Below are 23,248 nucleotides of genomic sequence, written 5' to 3'. Positions count from 1 at the left end.
AGCATATTCTTTTAAAATTATCAAATTTTTTTAAACATATAAAAAGTTATATATAATTGGTAATACTAAAAACTTTATATTAACAAAATAATAATAGAAAAAAATAAATAAAAAATATAATATAATTCGTATTTTCCAAAATTTTTAAAAGTAAATTATTTGTTTTAAATAGATTTGTATGAGACTTTATTTTTATTGAAATCAGATAGGATTTTTATCACAAAAGAATGTTCTAATGTTAGTGTCTGTTGCCTTTATATACACATCTCCCTTTTCAGTGAAAATGAATTCTTTGCCGTATCTTTCTTGGAGTATATCTTTTGTAGTCTCACTTACTACTACGCTTCCTTTTTGTCCATTACTTTCCATTTTATTTGCAATCATAACATCTACTCCATATATATCATATCTTACAATTTATGTACCTACTAAACCACCTACTATTTTACCCTTTTTTAAAAAAATTTGTTTATACTTTAGATTAAAAAAAATAATTTATCTTACAGTATGCACACCAATACGCATATCAATTTGATTTTCAACTAATTCTGTTGTTCTCTTTAGTATTTCTATCATTTGAAAAGCCATCATAATGACATTATAGGCTTCAGTTGGAGGATCTCTATTTTCGTGGTTTGTGTTACCTAAGATAACATAGCAGTCTCCAATTGTGTAGACTTTAAATACTTTGTGATACTAGCATTTTTGATCAAATTCTGTAAAGATGGTCCTCAGCATTTTGACTACAGTTTCTGGCTGATTTTAATCTGAATAACGGGTAAATCCTGCAATATCAGCAAATAAAATAGTTTGCTTGTCAAATTTTTCAGCGATTATATACGAAGCAGTTGGATTCATTAAGAAGCGCTCAAGTATGTGCTTTGGAAGAAGATATTAAATAAGTTTATCAGTTTGTTGATTCTTTTCATTTAAAGATTAAAGTGTGTTAAAATTCTCTTAATCTTTTTTAAACAGTTAGTATTGCAAAAGTATAAAACATATTTGCATGAAAAGTACTTTTATAACTATGCTTTAAAATATTAAATCATCCATAATATTGTGAATTATAAATATGATGAACGAAGTTAAGAAAACTGGCAATTGTTGCATGAAAATAAAGACTCTCAATCTGAAGAACAAATAGTAAACCAAATATATTTCGTAAATGAGTACATTTATAATCTGTTTGCCTTCAGCTTCGTTGTAAAGTACATAATTAGAGTCAGCCTTGGAAGTAGAGTCAGAAGCCATCCATATTTCTACATTAAGAGCTCCAAAAATAATAAAATAAAAAATTATTATGTACATTCTGAATTTATTCATAGATAACTGTTAAGGTTTGAGTATGTACTTAAATAATAAAAAAGCAGTTATTATGAATATGATAAGCCCACATCTAATTGCTATTATCAAATTAAATTTAGAAGGTCCTATAACAAAAAAGAGACTAACTGTGTACAAAAATATTTAGAGAAAAGTTAGCTTAAAAGCTCCATTCATTTACTGAACAGAATCATCGATCTAATTAGTCCAAAATTCGCTAAGCATTTCATCAAACTCAAAATTTTTTTCTGGCAAATTATGCGAAGATTATGCTCCTGTCCAATAACTCATATTTAACCTCATTTTATTGTTATTCTACTTACCTTATGAAATATCATCTTTTTCTTCTTGGTACTGCATTTTGATTTATTTTAAATCATAGTATTATAAATTGAGACCATGGTTAGATACCTTTTGCATATCTATTTTATTTTCGATTCCAAGTTATAATTCAGCTTAATGGATAGGCTCAATTACCTCTTCTTAAAGATTAATTATATTTTAATTAGAAGTTGCTAAGAAAATACTGTTAATCCTTCCTCTTACATTTAAGTTGCTGGAGCTATTATTCTATGATCTATTTGCAATTTGATTATTAGAAGTAGCTTAGTTGTTATCTTTTCCCATAATTAACTTTTATGAATCTTCATTTATATTACTCATAGTTTGAATTTTTATTATCTTTTAACTAGCATGAGTTTAAGGTTTTGCTTTATTTTCTTAATTGTCTTGCTAATGGGCGATTTTCAACGCAGCAAATTTAGAAACCGAATCTATGTAATAAGTCCCTGATCTTCTCCTAGATTTTCTCTTAATTTCTTCTGAATTACGATTCTTAGAGTTTGAAGAAGGTGATTCATCACTCTTCTCTTTGCTTTTTTAACTTGAAGAAGCTTCTTATATAACAGATTAACCATTTAAGTTTTCTTAAGCTTTTTCTTTCACTTACTATTATTGTTACTTTTTAATTATTGGGTGAAGTTTATTAATTATTTCTTATTATAACTATAACGATTGCTATAAACCTTCTAATTTTCAATATGAAAAAAAATTATTACACTTTTAAAAATTAATTATCAGCAAAATAAATAAATCAAAAAATAACTACTCTTCTTATTGTAAGTGTTACTCTTTTGTGTGACTACATATGTTGTAATAATACCTTTTCCCTTTGCTTCTACTTCTCTTTTTTCAAATCTGTATTAAGATAATTAAATAACTTTTTGATAGGAAGAATTAGATATATTTATTGTTTTAGGAAGTCCTGTAGAGCAAACACGACTAGCAGTATTGACAGTGTCACCAATTAGAGAAAATTGAGGTTTGTGGAAACCTATAACACCTGAAATGACTGTGCCATAATTTATACCTATATTTATTTTATCAAAAATACGATTAACAAAAATGATTAGTAAATTATGAATTTTTTGAAAGAATTTTAAATTAATAATAATTTATTAATTAAAAAACAAACTGAAATAAATATTTTACCAATTTTAATTTCAACTTTTCCTGATTTTCCACCATTATTAGTGTTTCCCCAAGTTATATTTTTGGCAATTTCTTACATTTCCATAGCAACTTAAAGGCACCTTTTTACAGGATCAACAAAAGTGTTTACTTAATTTTATCCATCTTAATAATATTCATCCACATCTCTTAAACCTGCTGCTGCCATGTAAGTTTTACCTACAGTTTCTATTTTTAAAACTTAGTTTGCCTGACAAGATTTATCAAATTATCTAAACAGATTATCTAAAACTTTAACAATTTTTTCTTCTTCTTGCATCATAATTTCATCAAAATTAGTAATATCGCAAAATAGGACAGCTACATTTCCTTAATTAGTGCTAATCTTATCATAGTTTTATCCAGAATATAATTTCTCTCTTATAAATCTTGGAAGGAGGATAGAAAGGGTATCTTTCATTTTAGAAGTGGCTTGTGTTAGTGTTTGATTTACCTAAAAGTTTTTTCTCTCAATTTCTTCATACTAAATTAAACAGATTAAGTGTCAATAAAAATATTAAAATTTTAAGAGAATTAATTACGTTTCTTTTTTAAACTAAGAAGCAAACGAAAAACAAAAAAGAGATTTCAATATGACTGAGAAGGATGTGAATGACAGAGAATTGCTTTATATCTGGGTCGTTTTATAATGATACTTAGTTGCTAATAACATTAAATTCTCTTAAGATAACAATTAATAAAATTAAAATTCCGAGACAAAACAGATAATCCAATCTGATCAGAGGAAGCATAATTACAGATAGAAAGATGCAAATTAGAATTCCAGGAACACTATCATATACATCTGCTATATTAATCAAGATCATAAAATATATAATTCTGATTAAAATTATGCCATAGTTTACTTATCTTATATACTTTTGATATTTCTCGCTAAAAACAAATACAAAAATCTGTATAAAGAACAAAAAGAAAGCACCTAAGAAGTAAATAGTATAAAAGCTTGGGTTAAATTCACTAAAAGATGCTCCTGTATATAAGATACTCCTATAAAGTATGAATATTTCAATAAAAATGAATGAAAGTGTAGTTATAGTTCTCGAATAAGCTAAACTTATTTTCTTATATTATGATAGGAATCTAGCTTCTATATTTTGATCTTTAAATTTCAGTGTGTATTTATTCATGCTAGCTTCTCTTAAATTTACTTACTCGGAAAGCATATCTTAAAAATAAATAAATTAATATATTTTAAAATTTTATTTTATTATTTTTACATGAACTTAAAATGATGTCTGGCTCGAAGGCTTAGAAAATTTCTCTGATTAACTTTGCAATGTTAAATTATTTAGGTTTAATGAAGTAAGATTCTCTCATAGAATCTTGAATTACTTAACGAAGTTTTTATAGGGATTTAATAAGAGGAAAAGATTTAATGGAAACATAATTCTATAAAAGAAGATTAAAACTATAAATGAAAAAAGGTATAAAGAAGATGGTCAATATGAACTAAGCGTTTCCCAATAAAATGAAGCTCTCTTTAATTTAAATTCTTATCAAAGGATCAAATGAGAAAGCAAGAAGAGGCACTGCAAGCAATAAGAAGGATACTATCAAGGCATGTTTAATTTTAAATTTATACTCGACTAAGAGCCTTATATAAGGTATTACTGCAAGAGCAAAGTATTATTCAATATAATTAATTAGTTATTATGTTAATGTATATCCTTCACTTGTTGTTATTCTAGATAAGATAAAGTGAACAAAGAAATAAAATGCTGAAGAATCAACTAGAGTTATAAAAACTAATTTAATAATTTTTAAAAGTAGCTTTTAATTAGAAAAGGTTTTAAGAGTTCCATATTATTGAATTAACCCACTCTAATTAAGCTACGATCCTTAGTATTTTTTGTATTTCTTATAGATTATGATAAGGGATTATATAAACACAATGAAGAAACTTAAGAAGAGCATTGTTCCTAAATTGAACATTTAGTAGTCAATATCACACATTTAAAATTAAAACATTATTACAAATATCATCAATATTCCACGATATGTATTAAAGTAAAGAGCATCTTCGAATATCTCTGAAACCATTTTTGAGTGTAAGAGGAGAATTTATAGAAGATTATCAATCTTGTCAAACTAAATACCTGGATAATTTTGAGTTTCATTAAAAGAGGATTTCTTATGAGCACTTATATTTGAATCTGTAAAAGCTTGAAAGTCAGCTAAAGTATCTCCTATAAACATAGTTTTAAAGTTTTGATTCATTTTTACATTAATTACCTTAATCAACTATGCCTTAAGCTCAGGAGTCATGTCATAGCCTACAACACTATGAGCAAAGTAGCATATAAAAGCAAAATGGTTGTAGAGATAACTGCTGTTAATTATTTCTTTGAAACTTTTACCACTTACCAATAAGCTAAAACGGAATTAATTTTCTAACTCCATTCCACTTACTATACTCTTTCTGCTAGCTTACCTAACATGTTTAGTTGTGCTTTATGATTTTGATCTTTGTAGAACTCTCTTACTCGCATTTATTCCACTACTTCCTGGTTACCACTAACTAAATTTTATGTCGTTAAGGCTTTCTCTTTATATATTAGATCCGCTGTTTATGTTTATATTTAAATTCGAGATAATCTCATTCGCTTGCTTTTGAGTGTTGTGAGCCTTTTAAAAACCATCTTTTAGCTATTAAAGCATATTTCTAATTAAAAATGCTAATTTATCATACTCATCTGTGTCAAAAGCTATATGCTTATGCATTTTGTCAAGTATTCCTAAATTATTAAACAGAAATTAATTATTTTAGAGAAAATAAAAATCATTTTTTTACCTGCTGAAAAACAAATAGGAATAACTTTTGATTGTTTTTCACCTGTTGCAATCCAAGATTTAATTTTGGCTTCTTTTAACAATTTAAATAAAGTTTCTAAACCTGGGACTGTTTGTTCTTTAACAGCTACTAAAGTTAAATACTAAACATTTTTAGCAAGTATATGATTGAAGAGATTTGATAAGTTTTATTGAAGTTCCATTTTACTTATAAAATCTTAAACATCTTTCAAGTCCATTTCTTTCTTGCAATACAAAATAGATCTATTTCCTTTATTATTTATTAGTCATTCATTTATTTTGAATAAACATTTTTTCTTTAAATAAATTTACCTTGGAATCTGTAATAATTGCAAACAGGATTGAGATCAGAAATTATATTCTCATTTAAATAGTTAATTTGTGATATATTTGTTACTTCTTCTTTAATGTATAGAGAGTAGACAGCTTCAGATTCTTGAATTAGTATGCAAAATCTGTCTAACTTGCTATAATAGTGGTAGGCTATTACTTTATACTTGAAGTAGTTATTGTCTTTCTTTAAAACATAATTGAACTCTCCATCTATAAAACATGAAAATTCAAAATTATACCTAATTTATTTATGAAAATTCCTAATTATAATTTTTACAAATCATTTAAAAATTTACCCTAAGCTGTTTCCTAATTAAAGTTGCAATTCTTCTATATGATAAAAACTACGGTTTGTTATTTTTTGTGTATCTTCATCAAAAAATGATCTTGTGTAGTGGCAAAGCAGCATAGCCTTTAAAATTTCATGAGTTTCCAAGTAGTTTTCAGATTCTTCATTTGTGTAGATGTTAATAAAGTCTTTATTTTCCAGGATAGAATTAAAATCTACACCACCATTTAGTTGATTAGCTAGAGATCTCAATGTGCTACTACCAGTTCTAAATTTATTTTAGTTATTTGTGCTTTTTCCGCTACCCTAAGTATTAGAATTACTCTCAAGTTCTTCATTCTATAAAAAATTTTATTAATTAATATATATTTACAACAAACCCTAAATTTAGATTAATTACTTTTAAAGTTTTCTTAACACCCTTTGCAACTGTATTTCTTAAATAATCGCTTATTTAATTTTTTTAATTGCTTACTGTTTAATTACTTCCGTCAGTACCTTTAATTTTTAAAAATAATTTCTAAATAATTATAATTTAAAATAACTTTATTTACTTCTCTGCTATTAAGGTATATTTTTAAGATCAAAGTCAGTGCTTCTATTTAATTTAGCTACTTTTTTAGCACGACGAGGACTGCTAACTTCTCCATCAGATTCTGGAAAAGGTGAGTCAATATCACTTATTTTTTTGGGTACAAGCTAAGGTATCTTATGGTTATTTTTCTTATGGTATTCTAAGCTGTTAACAAAATTAGCAATATTGGCATTAGTCATCATTTGGTTTTAGTTAAGCTTATAATTGTTATCTTTTGTACTGTGAATTTCTATTTCGATATCATTTTGAACGCAATCAGTACTTGGAAGTTTATTATCGTTCACTAAATAATTTTTATTACTCTCTTCTCCCAAGTTATTTACGAAAAATTAATCTTCTTTAGATTTGGATTGCGGAGTATCGCCTAAAAGATTTTATATTTCATTGTGAGTATGTAAGTTTTCTGCATCATGCTCAATATTTTTAATAATTGGTATAGGAATTATATTTGACAGAGATGGTTAAATAAAATTTTCTTCTTCTATATTCAGGTCATTTTTTTTTGTTTAGAGGAGTTTACCAGTTACTATACTTGTAGCGGATCTAGGATTATCTCTAATTTTTACATTTTAAACTTAATTTTGATCATTTAAACTCTCTAAAATACCTGACTGCTACTCATTACTTTTATTAAAATTTGAGTTTTCAATCATAAGAGAATAATTTTTTTTCAATCCTTAACTTCTGTTAAAATTTCCACCTAATAGTGGAGCTCTAGAGTTATGGTGAATTTTCTTTGAATGTGTTGAAGGTACATTATTCGTAAGCTCTATTCCACTTAATTTAGAATCAGTCGGTTAATTAAAACCTTTGGAATTTACTTCTAAATTTCGAGATTCCTCAACAACCTTTTCTAAATCTAATCCATTCAAATTTCCACCATATTAACTAATACCATTTAAATTATTTAAATTTATCATAAGAGGGTTTTATGAATGAAAAGAAATCGCCAGACTTTAAAATCCGCTCTTTTGTTGTTTGGTGTTTTCACCATTAAGAGTAAAGCCACTCTGATTTTAATAGCTTTATCCATTTTTATGATTGGGATTTTAATTTTACATTTAAAAGTTAATTAAAGTATCTTTTTTTATATTTCTCCTGTTTATTAAAGTTTTAAGCGTATTATTATCTACATGATAAATACAATTCGAAATTAGTAAACCAGTAATTGAATTTTAGCCTGTTGTGAGAGTGTTAGCAGTGTTGAAAACTAGGTGAGTAGTTAAACACATATCTACAATACTTCTGGTATCATTTAGCTGCTGAAAGCAATCATCAATCTTTACAGTAGTTTGTTTTTCTTCAGTTTATGTTTTTAAAGCAGCTAATGTGTTATTTTCTTCCTTTTAGAGCTCAGTTTCTTTTTTGAGATGAATGTGAGAGTTATCAGAGTTTTAACGGCATAATCCATTTTAATTTTATTAAAAATGAAAATGGTTCATATTTTTAATGCCCTCTAGGCTTTTGCTTTTTTATCTCTATTATTGATCTCTTTTTTCATCTTAGCGATTAATATATATGCAATAGAGCGTAATGAGAGATTCACTTACTGCATGATAATAAATAGGCAAGTGTAAGAGAGCTGTAATAACTAATTTAGTATCTAGCTTTGTAAATCCATCTTTCAGACATTGATTAACTTCAGTAAAAGCCAAATTTAAAAATATCAGAATTATAATAATCATAATCGAAATAGCACTAAAAATAAACTGCTTTCTCATGAAAGTAGAATTGTAATATATTATCTATGGTCTTTTAAATTTCCTATAAATATATGTTTGCATTCCAATTTCTATAACTAAGCCTAAAATCCACTCAGTAAATTAAATTTGGCTTCCTCTCATTATAAATTAATCTGGTGTCAACTCTTAAGCTATTGGATCTTTTTTTAATTTTACTAATCCTTTAAAGCTATCTTAAAAACCTTTAAAGCTAAATTTGCCTGTTAATAATTTTCTATACTCCACATGGTTACCCTTAATTTTAGATGTTTTTGGTACTATTTTTAATTAAAAATAATAAATGTAAATTAATTGTACTATTTTTACTCATAAAAGAATTTAACCACTTTTAAGAGGATTTATTGAACATAATATTCAAATAAAAATTAAAAAAGCATGTTTTTACATGCAAATAAATATAAAAGCTTAATTAAATTAATTAATTAATTACAAAACATCAATTCTGAGGCAGTTTTTATTTTTTCATCTGATTTATCATCTATGTTTTATGTATTGACTGTGCATTAGAAATCAAACATATCTAAAATTAACATATCTGCAGGACATATATCATCTTTTTTCAGTAAAACTATATCTCCTATCTATTTTAATTTAATTTTTGAAGAAATAAGTAAATCAGTTTGTATTTATCATACATAAACATTTAGTTTATAAAAAAAATATGTTTAATATGATTTTATTTTATTTTTCTTTTTAAATTTTATTAATTTAAACAATTATAAAAATTCAAATTCAAAATTACTTTCAGATCTTCCCATTTTATGTGTTAGTAAATTTATACTTTTTGCGAAGTTTTATATTCTATATCTATTAAACTTTAATTTTAGACTGCTTACAGTGATTAAACTTTATTAATTCCTTAACCAACAGGGTTTTCTTCCCTAAACTTCCTAATGATAGTACATTACTGCTAATTAACAATTTTATCTTTCTTGGCTCTTCTAAGTTCAAAGTAATATTCTCTCAAACTTACAACAACATATGTAAAAATAAATGGAAAAAAGACAGAAAAACTAGCTTCTCTATATTAATAAAATAAAATGTTGAAATAGAATACTACTAATTAAATGAATAAGGTAAGAAGTTGTTACATTTGATCTCTAACACTTAGCGTGCTATCACTTATGTATATAGCAAAGACTATAAACATAGCAAAAAAATATAGCCTTGAGAAAGTCTTTATTAGCATAGAATATAAAAAATTGCTTTACTAATTAATATAAAAAAAACATGAATATTTTAACCAATTTCAAATTCTACTCTAGCAACAAATTATCTTGATTTCCTAAATGGATTATGAAATAACAGAAATAATTTAAATGTTGCATTTTTTCTAATTTTAAGATGATTTTTCAAGTATACATTTTGTATTTTAAAATCCTATTTTTTCCTAGTAGGATAAGCATCAAAATAATATAAACTATTTCAACTATAATGTTTTATAAAAAGCTAGTCAATTAATTACACTGTATTATTAAGTCTCAATGGCATTAGTTTAATATTATAAATCTTTATACCCTTATATTGATACTGCCTCTCCATATATGATTTCAATCTAAATTCATAAGAAAAGAGTTAAAAAAAATCCTTTCCATTTAAATAAATAGTTATATTTGAATTGCCAATTATAATTGCTATGAATCTGCAGTTAAAATATTAACTATTTTAAATAAGAACAATGCAAATACCGTTTTCTACTACTATTGATCGCTATGGAGCTAATTAAATAAAATTTCATCTTCGGAATAGTACTTTTCATATAAACATTTAACTAATTGTTTAAACAACGATGGCATTTTTATTTGCTTGGAATTGTTGTATTCCTAAACCCTAATTTTTTAATTTAGTATGAGTGTATATATATACTGTAATTAGTAATTTATTTCCCAAGACTTCTTTTATAGATTTTTGAACTACCCTCCTTTTACTTTTCATCGTCATTTAAACCAATTTAGATTTACTAACAAAATTTAATTAGAAAAACTACTACTTTCACATCTTGCAGTAGTTTACTCAATCTATTTATCTTTCATATCTATATCCATCATAAGAAATAAGCTTATTTCTAACATTAATTTTAACAATATTTACTTATTTAATATTTGCATACATCTCATTAAAAAAATTTATTAACATACAAACATTTATTTATTTATTTCGGGTTATTTAATGTGTTCGAAAAACAATTAATTCTTAATTTGAGTATTACATAACAATTAATTAATTAAATTACATTTTATATTACATGTTTATTTGTTAGTGATAGGCAAATTTATTTTTTCTGAAAAGATTATCATATTTTAATTTTAATTAAATATATTTGGTCAAAATTTCTTTTTAATAGAATACTTATTAAGATAGTAGTTAAAATTATCAATAATAAAAATAATCATTTTTTTGTTTTTAGTTTATTAATTTAGATTAAACATTTAAAGAAAAACCTGCTTAAAACTATTAGATGTTTGCAAATTAATAGCTTTTTTAACAAGAATTACAAATATTAATAACAGAGCTACTTACCAAAACTTATTTACAAATCTAAAATTCAATTTCTTTTTATCAAAAATCTATTGATGATAAATACTTGATCATTTTTAAGAGAATTATTAAACTAAAATAAATCTTAAGAAATTATTTCAAATCAAAAATTATAATTTTTATGAAATTTAAAGAATTAATTTTATACAAAATTTACAAAATAGATTTTTAAATAGAAAAGTAAATTCATCATTTTAATAAATAAATTTACTGAAGAGTAAAAACTAATTCAACGTTATTTACTAATAAATTTATTTTTTTTTAATTTTGCTCTAGTAAAATTTTATTAATGTAAGATGAATTACTGTTAAAAAACCTAAAATAAATAATAATTTAACAAGCAGATAACTTTTAAATGAGTTAATAATTTTATATTGATTATTAAAGTCCACTATACTATCTAACAAATGGATTAATTAGTTTTATAAATAAATTTAATAAACAAAAATTTTTAATTTAATATTCCGTAGATTTTCAAATGGTTTATTTATTAATTGCGAAAGGGATAAAGAGGTAATAAGCAAATAAAACTATTTTTTAATTAAACAGACAGAGTATTTGTAAGCTGTAATAAGAACTATGTAATTATTATGATAATTTAGTTCCATTAAGTTATTGAATATCTTGATTTACATTTTTAAATACTTATAAATAGTATCTAACCAATTTGTTATTAATATTACTCTGTCTATAACAAACGATTACTTTAATTATCTAAATTATAACTAATGTTAACTTTTAATAAAAATTTCACCATTAAGTCTGATAGAAAAATAAAATAGTAGAATATAATTTATATAGAAAAAATTGAATTTCTTTAGGTTATTTATAACTTTTGAACATTTTAAAAAGCTTATGTTTTTAATTTTTGCTAAAATTCAGAGTAATTTATTAAAACTACATACTAAAACTCAAATAAAAGAATTATATACTTTACTTTTTTTCATGATTAGAAGCAAAATAGAGAACTAGTTTTATGGAAGAGGTAAAATTTATAAACTAAAAAATTTATTGGTGTTATTAGTGTCTTAACTTTAGAATGTAGTCATTTTGTGAATAAAAAAAACTTTAGTAATAATCTAAATTAGTTATTTAATTTACACTTAATTTTTAAGATGACCTTTTTGATAAAAAAAATAGTCAACGCTTTGAAAAATAAAAATAATGTAAAATAAAACCAAGTCATTTTTTTTTTCATTTATATAAATATACAAAACAATCATAAATGTATTGATTTCTTTCACAAAAATTTTATCAAATATTGAAAGTAAGTGAAAAAAATCAATAAATATAATTATTAAAAATACATTAATAATTTCAATTAAAAGTAAATTAGGTTTTTTAAAGCATAGAGGACAACTCTATATTAATAACCATCATACATTATAAAGCAATATATTTGTACAAAGTACCTTTACTAACATAAATATAGCCACCAGCAGCACCACTTGCAAAAGGGGATAAATATTCATTAACAAATCTAAATATCGAATAATCAAATAGCTTAACATTTTTCAAGACTAGATAAATATAAGACTAATACATTCCAGACATTATAAAAATGAGTAAATTTTTTAGTGGTCTCTTCAATTCGTTTATAAAGCATCAGACTCCAATCGAAAAAGCTTTTAAGAATACTTGCTTCCTCAAAGAAAATTTTGATGAAATTGATTATGATGATTTATTAAAGGTTCTTTCGTTCTTAAATGGTAAAACTGAAGTAAAACAATAAGAAGCTATCCATTTATTTTTTTAGTATTTTAAGGATAACTAAGATTTGTCATTGTAGCGCAGACTAAAATTCTTAGCACTGATTCATAAAAGCATAAAAAAAATAGGTTTCGATTTTGCAGAAGAGTTTCTTTCAATCAAGCCAAATTGTTTGAGAGAAAAGACTAACCTTTCTCAACTCTCATAGAAGCAAGCTAAATAAAAACAAATGGTATTCCATTATATGGATATTGAGAGTTGGTTAGAGGAGTATTTAATAAAGCATTACTACGATTATTTGATGAGGATGTCCTTAAATTTAGAAACTTACAAAACCTGCATGCAAGGGTGTGAGAAAGACACAAATCCTAATAACCACTCAAGTTAGAATGGTGACATGTAGCAGTATTTTAATTAATAATAGTAATAGTAACAGAATTAGTCTAAAAATGGAAATAACTAGATGAATAATACATTAAAAATAATCATTCTTTTCAAAGTAAACAATCTTGTTAATTTCCTGATAAAGCTTTAAAAGCAATTTTACATAATATTTACTGAATTCAAATTTATTTCAATCGCGAAAGATATTGCCTACATGGTTTTAAAGGATTGCATTATTTATTACAATTATATGCATAAATAAATTATGCAAATGGTTAATAACTACGAGTCCATGCTTGAGCAAGACTAGATGTAGTTCTATGAGCTCTTTATTGAGCTAATAAAGCTTAATTCTGCCCTTCATGACTTTGGAAAACTGAGAAAATTTTTTGATGAGGAGGACTCTATCGAATAACCTCTTACGTTAAATATCACAAAAGAAAGAGCTCGTTAAATTGATAGAAATCACCGCAAAATTGTACTTAGGAACGAAGAAATACAAAGAGATAGAAAATTAAAATTACAAAAAATGTAAAGTGCAGATAATGGTTAAGGCGGGCATTAAAGAACATTCTCAACTTCATCATATGGAAAGCGTCTTGGTGTATTCCCTAAAGGTAGCATGACTTCGCGCTGCATGAGTTGGAAACCTAATGAATAAATTTGTGAAGTAACTAATGATGACGAAGATGATGAAGCATTTAAGTCTAAATTCAAAATTAACCCTAAAAAAGGTTTACACTCTCATCAGCCAAGCTTAATTAACGGAGTTTCAGAGTTAAGGGTACCAAATTTACACCTAGAGCACATGTATGGAAACTAAAGTGAATATATTGATTATTCTAATGGCTACAATACTGATAGAATTATGTATAGAGGACAAAAAGATACTGTCGATGAAGATAAAAGTGAAAGTACTAAAGAAACAAAGAAGGATGATACCTTTAATAACAAAAATGACATGAAAGAATGAGAATTTAAGGATTTGAACACTTTTGATTGATTTATCCATTTAATTATTTGAAATATCATTTTATCAAAATATATTATTAAACTGACAAATAAACAAACCAACAAAAATAAATAAATAAATAAATAACTAAAAACAAATTAATTAACAAAATCACTAACTTATTAACTATCAGCTATTAGTAAATAAATAAATAAAAAAAAATAAGAAATTAAAAAAATATTAATTTGATTAACTTCATAATTTCTCTCTCCCAATTTACAATTTGCAAGAAAGAAGAAAGCAAATAATTGAAGAATTGTTCTCTAACAAAAAGCAGCTTTTTAAAAAATAAAATAATTGAAAACACTCAAACGAAAAGAACCTATCTGCTACTCAAAACATACATGATCATTACATTCTAACTTCAATTATAAAATTAAAGTAAATAAAAAATAGAAATATTCAAAATCGCTAAACCTACTAAAAAAAAGTTAAAAATAAATATTCATCTCAACTAAAATATTTTAAAAATTCCAAAAAATATAGTTAAAGCCCAAGGCATAATAGTTGGCACTTGTTTATTTATTTAACTAACATGCCATGTCATTTCAAGATCAGATTTAATTTATGGTTATTTTTACTTCAAGAAAAAATTTAATAAAAATAAACTTACTGCCACAAATTTATTTTCACCCAAAGAAAAGAAAAATATTACAATTCGTCTCGCTGATTATAGCTTTATTTTAAAAGAGCAATCTTCAAAAGAGAGTAATTTATTATAAAATATTTAAATAATTTATATAAGGTAGTTTTAATAATGCAAAATATTATGTATAAATAATCTTAACTTAATAAAAGAGGATTAATTACTCATTTAATTTTAACTTCTTTTTTGTATAAAATTTATAACATTTTCACTATTTTAACACAACTTTATTTTCATATTAAATCATCATTACTTTTGTTAAAACTTATAAAATTATTACACATTAACGATATCTTTTATAGTGTATTAATTCACCTTATTCAAATTAATTATTAATTTTAAGTAAAATTAATTTATTTCAAATATAACTCAATAATACTTAAAAGACATTTAAATAGCAAACTATAAACTCAATTTTAAGAAGTAAAAAAATTATAGAAAAAATTAATTTTTAATCCAGATATGTTTTTATCTTTGTTTTACAATTAAAAATATTTTTGAAATTATATTTTAAAAAAGACTGTTTACTTGTTAATTCAATTCACGTATTAAAATATCAATCTGACATATAATTTATTCTTATTTAATATGGGTATATATAAATAGAATTTTTAATTAATTAAAATTATGAAAATGAGCAGAAATTATTTAGAAGTTCTCAAAAACATGTGCTAAGTTTTATCTTTCTATAAAAAATGTAAAGGAAATTTATTTTAAGAAATTGTAAAAATAGTTATTATTTAAAAGTAATGTTAACTTTGATGAGTTAAATAAAATATTTATGTGAATTTTAGCTTATTTTTATTTAATCATGATATATAGAAGGTTTAAGACAAAAGTATTAATCTTCATATTAAAATGGATAAAGGGAGGTATAACTAACTAATTAATATTAAATTTTTTGGAAATGTAAAAGTTGAGCAGAAATTATAAAGAAGTGCGCAAAGAATCTATCTAGTTTAATTTTTAAAAATAAATATAAGGACGACTTTAAAAATATTCAGGACATATATGAAATCCTATAGAGATGAATGATGAAGAAAAACGACTTATATATAAATTTTTACACCTTTTTTTTGGAATTTAATACTAAATTAAATTCAATAACATAAATTAAATAATTTTGTGAGATCTTTAGATAAATATTAAGTCATAAATAAAGTGAATTTCGCTCAAAAATATTTTATTTCATAGTAATTATAAAAATTTTCGTATCATATAACTGTAGAAGAGCTACTATTTTCATTATGAGTCATTTCATGTAAAATTTGATGCTTTCATTCTAAATTAAGATTAGTTGCTAATAACTATATTTTATTATTTAAAAATAGCCGAAAGTAGGTAATTAGAAAAATACATATAAAAAGCAATGTTATCATTTTTATCCACAAAATTGATTTCAAAAATGTTTTTAGACAAAGCTATTATTGGTTAGATCCTTTTACACTTTAAAAAGATATTGTTTTTTTAACATTTTCAAATATTTTAAAATATTTGAGGATATTAATCAATTTAATGTAATTATAGTAATATGGAAGAAGTAATGGTAGTTAAGGCTATGACAAATCTTATTACTAGCTTAATGGTAAATAAAATAATTATTAGATATTTTAAAAGTGATTGCCTTTCATGCTTTTTAAATATTTTTATTCCATTTTGAGAAAACTTTGTATTAATATGCATTTTTCAAAATAAAATTAATCAATAGTTACAGAAGATAGTTTATTTTATCAATTTTATAAATAGATTATGGAAGTTAGAGATATTATTATAAAAACAGAGGATATCGTGTTGATGGAGGTAGAGGAAGCTCTCCTTATAAATATAGAAATTATTCAGAAAATGCAGATTTTGATTAAAAAGATGAGTAGTTTACAAACGATCCTAGAGTTTTTTTTGCTTAAAAACCATCTGAAGATATAGAAAAAGATATGAATAGCATGATTTAGTACTACTAGAATAAGTACAGAAAATTATTTGATAGAGAATAATTAAAGAGAGGTATTGAAGAGGACATATATAAAGTGGTAATAATAAATTTAGTTTTAAAAAATAATTTAAACAATAACTTAAATAACCCAGCTAATTAGCTTATACCTTCCATATGACAATCTTTAAAAAAAAGAAATAATATTTGTGTCTACTAAGTGGTATTTTTCAAATTAACCTAGTTAAAATTATGACTATTAGATAATTATTTTAATATTTTATTGAGAAAATTATTTTACAATAAATAATAGAATCCATAGTTGGAGCATTATGATATGAATAGGTTAATTAAGATAAGGTTAGTTTTTGAAGATAAATAAACTGATAAGGTATACACATAAAAGAACGAGGATTTATTTTAATTCGATGAAGCAGACCTAAAGAGATTCTTCCATGTATTTGGAAAGATAGAGAAAATTGTAATTAAAGATAAATGTGTAAGCTACATTTTCTTTTAGGATTTAATATCAGCATTTTGTGCCTAAAGGGCGATGAACAATTTCGTTTTAGAAGATATTAATGGTATTAATTCATACAATTTAACTTTTTCAAGTTAGTTTATTGCTTCTTCTTCCTTAAATAAAATTGATATTAAAATTCAAACATGAACATTTTAAAAAGCTAGGTTAGAAATTCAACTTTGTGTTGAGGATCCTGACGAATAAAATGAAAATAAGTTAATTGGCCATTTCATGCATGAAACAATAAAAGATGAAGTTTACTTGATTCGGATTTCGACTTTAGAAGTTAGTCATTTTTTAATTATTTCTATTACTTATTATAAAAATAGACATTCAAAAAGACAGAAAAATATGCATATTCAAATCATTAAATTAATTTTTATAAATAGGATGATAGATAGATGAAGTAACTAGTAAGCAAATATAAATATACCAGTATGTTTACAATGGAAATAAATGATCCAGAATTTCATTTAAAAGAAAGAATTATGGGAGCTTCGGTAATAATTTTATTTTAGGGTTATTTAGATTTTTAGAAATAATAGTTGATTATAAATCTTTGAATAATTAAATAAATAAATAATTTACTTTTTTTTATTTTTATTTGATAACTAAATATCAAATTAAATTATGCGATAAATAATTTATTTATTTAAACTATTAAAAATCAATTAAAATTTATCAAATTTTAGACAAAATAAATTAATTACTAAAAAAGAGGTAGAAAGAACTAGAATTTGCAATTAATTTTAATCAACTTTCTTACTTAAGCAAATAAAGATTAATTGATTCTTCTATTTATTTATTTTATTTTCTTGTCAAGTTTTAAAAAAATATTTTGTATGACATGCAATTCAGACATATAATTATTATTTTAAACGATTTTCTGTTTAATAAAATAAATTTTTTTAAAAATATAGGCATCTAATTTTTTTAGGTTGTTTTATTTATGTGAGAAGAATTCTGTTGAAATTGGAAACGGTAAATAAAATTCACAAACTGGTGGAAGTGAAGATTTGGTTATTTCATTAAATCAAGCCAAAGAAATAAGAAGTCAACAACAGAATAACAATATTAGTAAAACAAGCAATGGAAACAACAGCAATGTAGGAAGTAGCACGAATTTGAGCACAAATTAGCCAAATACAGCAAATACAAATAAACCTATTATAGCTAATAGTAATAATTCAAATAATAATAGCAACGCGGTTAGTGTAAACAACTAAAATAGTGGAAATAATATTAGTAATAGTAGTGGTAATAACAATAACAATTCATCCTATAGTACTTCTGAAGAAATTACTTTCAGAATGATTGTTAATGATATGAAATAAACATAAAATGAAGTACTTATTCTCTCAAATAATTTAGAAAAATATAACACAGCCATAAGATACATGCACGAGCTTCTGGCTTAGGTAAACGAAGAATACAGGCGCTTTTGCGAGTTCTAAAAGAAAATAAATCCTGGCCCTTTACATATAAAGCGTATTGAAAAATTTAACTTAGATCCTGAATTAACATTTATTTCTACTAAAGATTTGTTGAATAAAAGCTTAGCTGGAAAAGAAAATAATATATAAAAAGGAGATGGATCCGATAAAATCAGCATCGGCTCCACCTCTTTGTAATTTGTAAACAACAGTAATAATATTAATAATAATAATAATAATAATTAGTCTATGTAAATAGAATACTCCTCTTTCAGCAATTAGACTGGAGTAGGAGGTTCATAAGATTTTTAATAAAAGTTATTATCTTGAAAAAAATAATAAATTAATTAATATGTTTAATCAAAAAAATTAATCTTAATTAATAATCAAATTTATATTCACTAACTATTTTGCAAAATGTTATTTATTATTATTTGATTTCATTTTAATCATTCAATAATTTAATTTATTATTTTATATTGTTAGAGCTTACAAATTTTCAATGCTCTTAACTTTTTTTGAGGTGTAAAAGTCGTTGGAAATCAACTTTAATTATGGGGTTTAGTTGTGTTTAAATATTAATTATATTTTATGATCAATACTCAATTCTTTATTTATTTATTAATATCCATATATATGCAATTTTTATTAGAGAAGCTGGACTTATAAAATAATAATTTAGATTATATCTTATTTATTTATTAAATAAATTCTATCTCTCTATCATATGAAAAATTATATGAGAGTTCATTTTAATAGAAAGGAAATTCTTTTTATGTTTTAACTTAGTTAAAATCATTTAAGAGAGCAATCGAATTTTTATCTATTTTAAAATCTTTTGAATAAATTTGAATGCTTTCCAATTTCATTTTAAGATAGAATAGTTTATTTTTTTTAGCATATTGTAATACAGATTTCATTAAAATCTAATGTATTTGCTTCAATATTTTAGAGTTACTATTGTAGTTCTAAAAATAAATGTTTGTTATTTTTAACGTTAAATAAATTTAAATTTAAATTTTATGTGTGGATTATTTTAGTTTTTCATTTATTTGGTTGGGTAAGCAAAATAATCAAAGTATTTTGGGCGAAGTTAAAATGAAATAAAAAATATGAGTAGCTGTTTGAGGAGAGATATAAACGAATATATTTATCAAAAGTATGTAAAAAAATTAAAAATTAAAGGAATGAATAGTGAATTTGATAGGGCGAAATTTTTTTTGTGAATAGTTATGGATAAAATACAAAATAAAGCAGTGAAGTATCCACCAAAGAATAAAATTTAGTAGTTTTTGTATTTACAAAGCAAATAAAATAATAAGGGATTTAGCAGACAATAATTATTTCATCAAAATTTTCTCATGAATAGCCAAATAATTTTTAACTTTATCAGAAGAGAAGTATATTTATAATTAATTCAGAAATAAGAATGTATCACTCCTAATTTATATAAAATTTATTGATTGATTTTGTAATATAAAAGCGGATTGACCAACCAATAAAAAATTCATATTAAAAATAAAATAAAAAAAATTAAAAAACTCGAGAGAGGAATAGCACATATAAAAACAAAGCAAAATAGATTCAGCATAAAACTTATCTTCAAAAGGTACTTCAATTCTTCATATAAAGCAACTACTTTAGCAATTGCCCAGCATATAAAACATATCCTAATCACCATTTTTCTTTATATTAATAGCAATCCAACTAGCAAAATCAAAACAAGTATTAAGATCTGATCAATCAACAATAAACTAATTCAACCAACAGATAAATAAAAGATGTACAATAGCAGAAGTCCTTACACCTCTTCCCCTATCAAGAAAAACCCCTCAGTTGTTAATCCTGTTAACACCAGTTACTCACGTAGCCCAATCAACTACTCCAGAACTCCTGAAACTTCAAAGAAAACTGGCCCCAATTACGAAGGAGGTTTAAACTAAAGCACTGCCTACAAGAATAATATTATCGGTAATGGTGAAGAAATCGATTTATGGAAGAGCAGATGCAATGAACTTGAAAGCAGCTTGTGCTAAGCTAACACTGACTTAGAATTGGCTCACTTCCGTGCTAAAAAGGCTCTTGAGCTTGAACACAAATGCGAAGAATTAGTTCGTATGAATGGTAATCTATCTTAAGAAAATGAAGGATTACAAAAGCAAACTAATTAGCGCAAAGCCGAAAGCGACATTTGGAGACAAAAGTATGAAACTTAAATGAATAATATAATTTCTCTTAAGTCCAACTATGAAATGGAATTAAAGCGTTTATCAACAGAAAATGCTCGTCTCCGCGATGAATTAAAGCAAGGAGAAATTGATAAGGTCAAGGAAAATGAAGATGTTCGTTTCAAATTGACCACAGACTCTCATGATAAGATAGAAAACTTGAAGAAATCTCATCTTGCCAACATTGAACTCTACGAAGAATAACTCCGCAAACTTCGTAATATTGTCGAAGATCGTGAAAAGGAAATTGCTAAGCTCAGCAGCCAAATTTCTCAAGCCCGCTACGATGGTTCTTCTGAAGCCTACCGTCTTAATGAAGATCGTGAAAAGTTGAAGATGAAGATCTCTGAATTAGAAGTTGAAAGTCGCTAAGAACTTGAAAACTTAAGAAGCAAACTCGACTAACAAGCCAGCGAATAGCTTGATTCCCTTAAGAAGTTGCATGATAATGAATTGGAAGTTATGAGTGGTGAAATCCATAAACTTCGTAACCTACTTGATGTTAAGACTAAAGAAATAGAAGCTCTTATTGACTAAAACAGAGGATTAAAGCGCAATTATGAAGAAGAAACCCACAACTTGCGTCATGACTTACAAGCCTTGAAGGACCGTATCGCTGATAACAATGATTTCGCCAACAGTGAAATCTCTGCTCTCCATGATTAACTTCATAATCAACACACTTCTGACATTTAAGGTTTAAAGTTCCACCACGAAAATCAAATCTAAGCCCTTAATGCTGAAAAGGATGAACTTTAAAATATTATTGATGCTAAGGAAGCAGAAATTCAAAACTAAATCCGCGAAAAGCAACTTGTACGTGATAGTCTTAATGATGAAATCAATCGTCTCATGGCTGACGTTGATAATTGGAAAATAAAATATACTTACCTTGACAACTAACGCGCTTAAGAAAATTAAGAAGCAGCTATCAAGTATGACACCCTCAACAACCAATAAAATGAATTCGCTTCTGCTCAACGCAATTAAATTAAGTATCTCCAAGAAGAAATTGAAAATCTTAAATAGTTACTTCTTGCTAAGAATTAAGAAATTGATTCAAACCGTGCTCAACACGCTGAAATCCGTGACGGTCTTGAATAAGATATTTCTAATGCCTTTGCTGAAATTGAAGAATGGAAGAAGAAGTATGCTCATCTCTAACATGAACGTGATATCACAGTTGAAGATTTGAAGCTTAAGCTCTCTGTCTTAGAAACAAAGGCTAACGAACAAAAGAAGAAGTTAGAATCAACCATCAACTACTTAAAGGAAGACATTCAAAGACTTAAAGGTAAAATTTTTAATATTATTTAAATCAATAAAATTGCTTACATTTAAATTAATTTATTTGTTGAAAATAAAAATTTTATTTAAACCTTTTATTTAATTTAAAAGATACCATCGAAATCAAGGAAAAAGAAGTTTAAAATCACTTGAAGCACAGAGAATTACAAGACAGAGAAATCAAAAAACTCAAATAAGACAATGACAGTCAAAATGACCATCTTAGAAGATTAGAAAAGCTCAAGGCTAGTGAATTAGAAGATTAGAGAAAGAAATTAGAAACTTCTAATAATAACGTCATTGAATCTATTAAGATTTCTCATCAAAACTAAGTCAATATTATGAACACTGAAATAAATGATCTCAAGCACCTTGTCAACTTAAAGGATTAAGAAGTTCACGATATGATCAACAAATATGAAAAGTTAGAATCTGCAATTGGTGAATTTAAATACAACGCTGAAAAACTTAAAGAACATCAATCTCAAATATAAGCTTTAGGAAACGAAATTATAAATAATAAGAGTATCTATGATTCTTACTCCAAAGCTAGACACACAAGATATCCCTCTTCTGCTTCTAAGATCTAATAATGAGAAAATTTACTGAAATCCAATTCATCCATGATTGAATGATTAATTTTAAATATCAATCATTCATTCAATCATTCAATCAAATAAATACTAACCAATTTAATTTTTCTGAAATCCATTTTTCGAAAATCTATTAAAAATAAATTACAAATCTTACTTCTTCATCATAAATTATCCTCAATTTTTCTAATGTTTGAAAGCTAGCTTTACAGCTTACTTGATTCTCAAATCCTAATAACAAAGCTTCAAGCATCTTTCTGTAACCACTATCATATTTGCATTCATGTTCAACTAAATACATAATCCAAGAAACAACAGCCATTCACTATTTTGTATAGAATAAG

At 24.8% G+C, this 23,248-nt stretch overlaps 4 protein-coding genes across 4 annotated transcripts; 3 read left to right on the top strand and 1 right to left on the bottom strand. All coding sequences in view use genetic code 6, as the record gives it.

Annotated features, from left to right (window-relative positions):
• Nucleotides 1-201: 201 nt before the first annotated feature.
• On the bottom strand, nt 202-10,564 carry TTHERM_00474870 (adenylate and guanylate cyclase domain protein; the record flags this gene model as incomplete). The annotated part of the gene is made up of 17 exons (XM_001023969.3): nt 202-450; nt 505-2,351; nt 2,432-2,692; nt 2,815-3,316; nt 3,375-4,018; nt 4,071-5,588; nt 5,645-5,914; nt 5,977-6,236; nt 6,294-6,625; nt 6,687-6,784; nt 6,841-8,880; nt 9,054-9,204; nt 9,366-9,645; nt 9,715-9,833; nt 10,089-10,178; nt 10,312-10,374; nt 10,490-10,564. 17 exons carry the CDS (start codon nt 10,562-10,564, stop codon nt 202-204), a joined length of 8,799 nt encoding a protein of 2,932 aa, XP_001023969.2.
• Nucleotides 10,565-12,722: 2,158 nt separating this feature from the next.
• Nucleotides 12,723-14,228, top strand: TTHERM_00474860 (hypothetical protein; the record flags this gene model as incomplete). Its single annotated transcript, XM_001023968.1, has 1 exon — nt 12,723-14,228. The coding sequence occupies one exon, from the start codon at nt 12,723-12,725 to the stop codon at nt 14,226-14,228; it is 1,506 nt and encodes a 501-aa protein (XP_001023968.1).
• A 1,724-nt stretch (nt 14,229-15,952) lies between these two features.
• Nucleotides 15,953-19,259, top strand: TTHERM_00474850 (hypothetical protein). The gene is made up of 8 exons (XM_001023967.3): nt 15,953-16,174; nt 16,245-16,254; nt 16,441-16,498; nt 16,660-16,940; nt 17,154-17,424; nt 17,524-17,648; nt 17,753-17,863; nt 18,284-19,259. The coding sequence occupies exons 1-8, from the start codon at nt 16,161-16,163 to the stop codon at nt 19,124-19,126; spliced, it is 1,713 nt and encodes a 570-aa protein (XP_001023967.3). The 5' UTR covers nt 15,953-16,160; the 3' UTR covers nt 19,127-19,259.
• A 1,318-nt stretch (nt 19,260-20,577) lies between these two features.
• TTHERM_00474830 (tetrin C, putative) lies at nt 20,578-22,907 on the top strand (the record flags this gene model as incomplete). Its single annotated transcript, XM_001023965.1, has 2 exons — nt 20,578-22,318; nt 22,423-22,907. 2 exons carry the CDS (start codon nt 20,578-20,580, stop codon nt 22,905-22,907), a joined length of 2,226 nt encoding a protein of 741 aa, XP_001023965.1.
• Nucleotides 22,908-23,248: the final 341 nt, after the last annotated feature.

This window comes from Tetrahymena thermophila, assembly GCF_000189635.1.
Source record: "Tetrahymena thermophila SB210 genomic scaffold scf_8254403, whole genome shotgun sequence".
Classification (NCBI taxonomy): domain Eukaryota; phylum Ciliophora; class Oligohymenophorea; order Hymenostomatida; family Tetrahymenidae; genus Tetrahymena; species Tetrahymena thermophila.
Note: the sequence above shows the minus strand (reverse complement) of the source record. Positions and strands in the feature narration are given on the sequence as shown.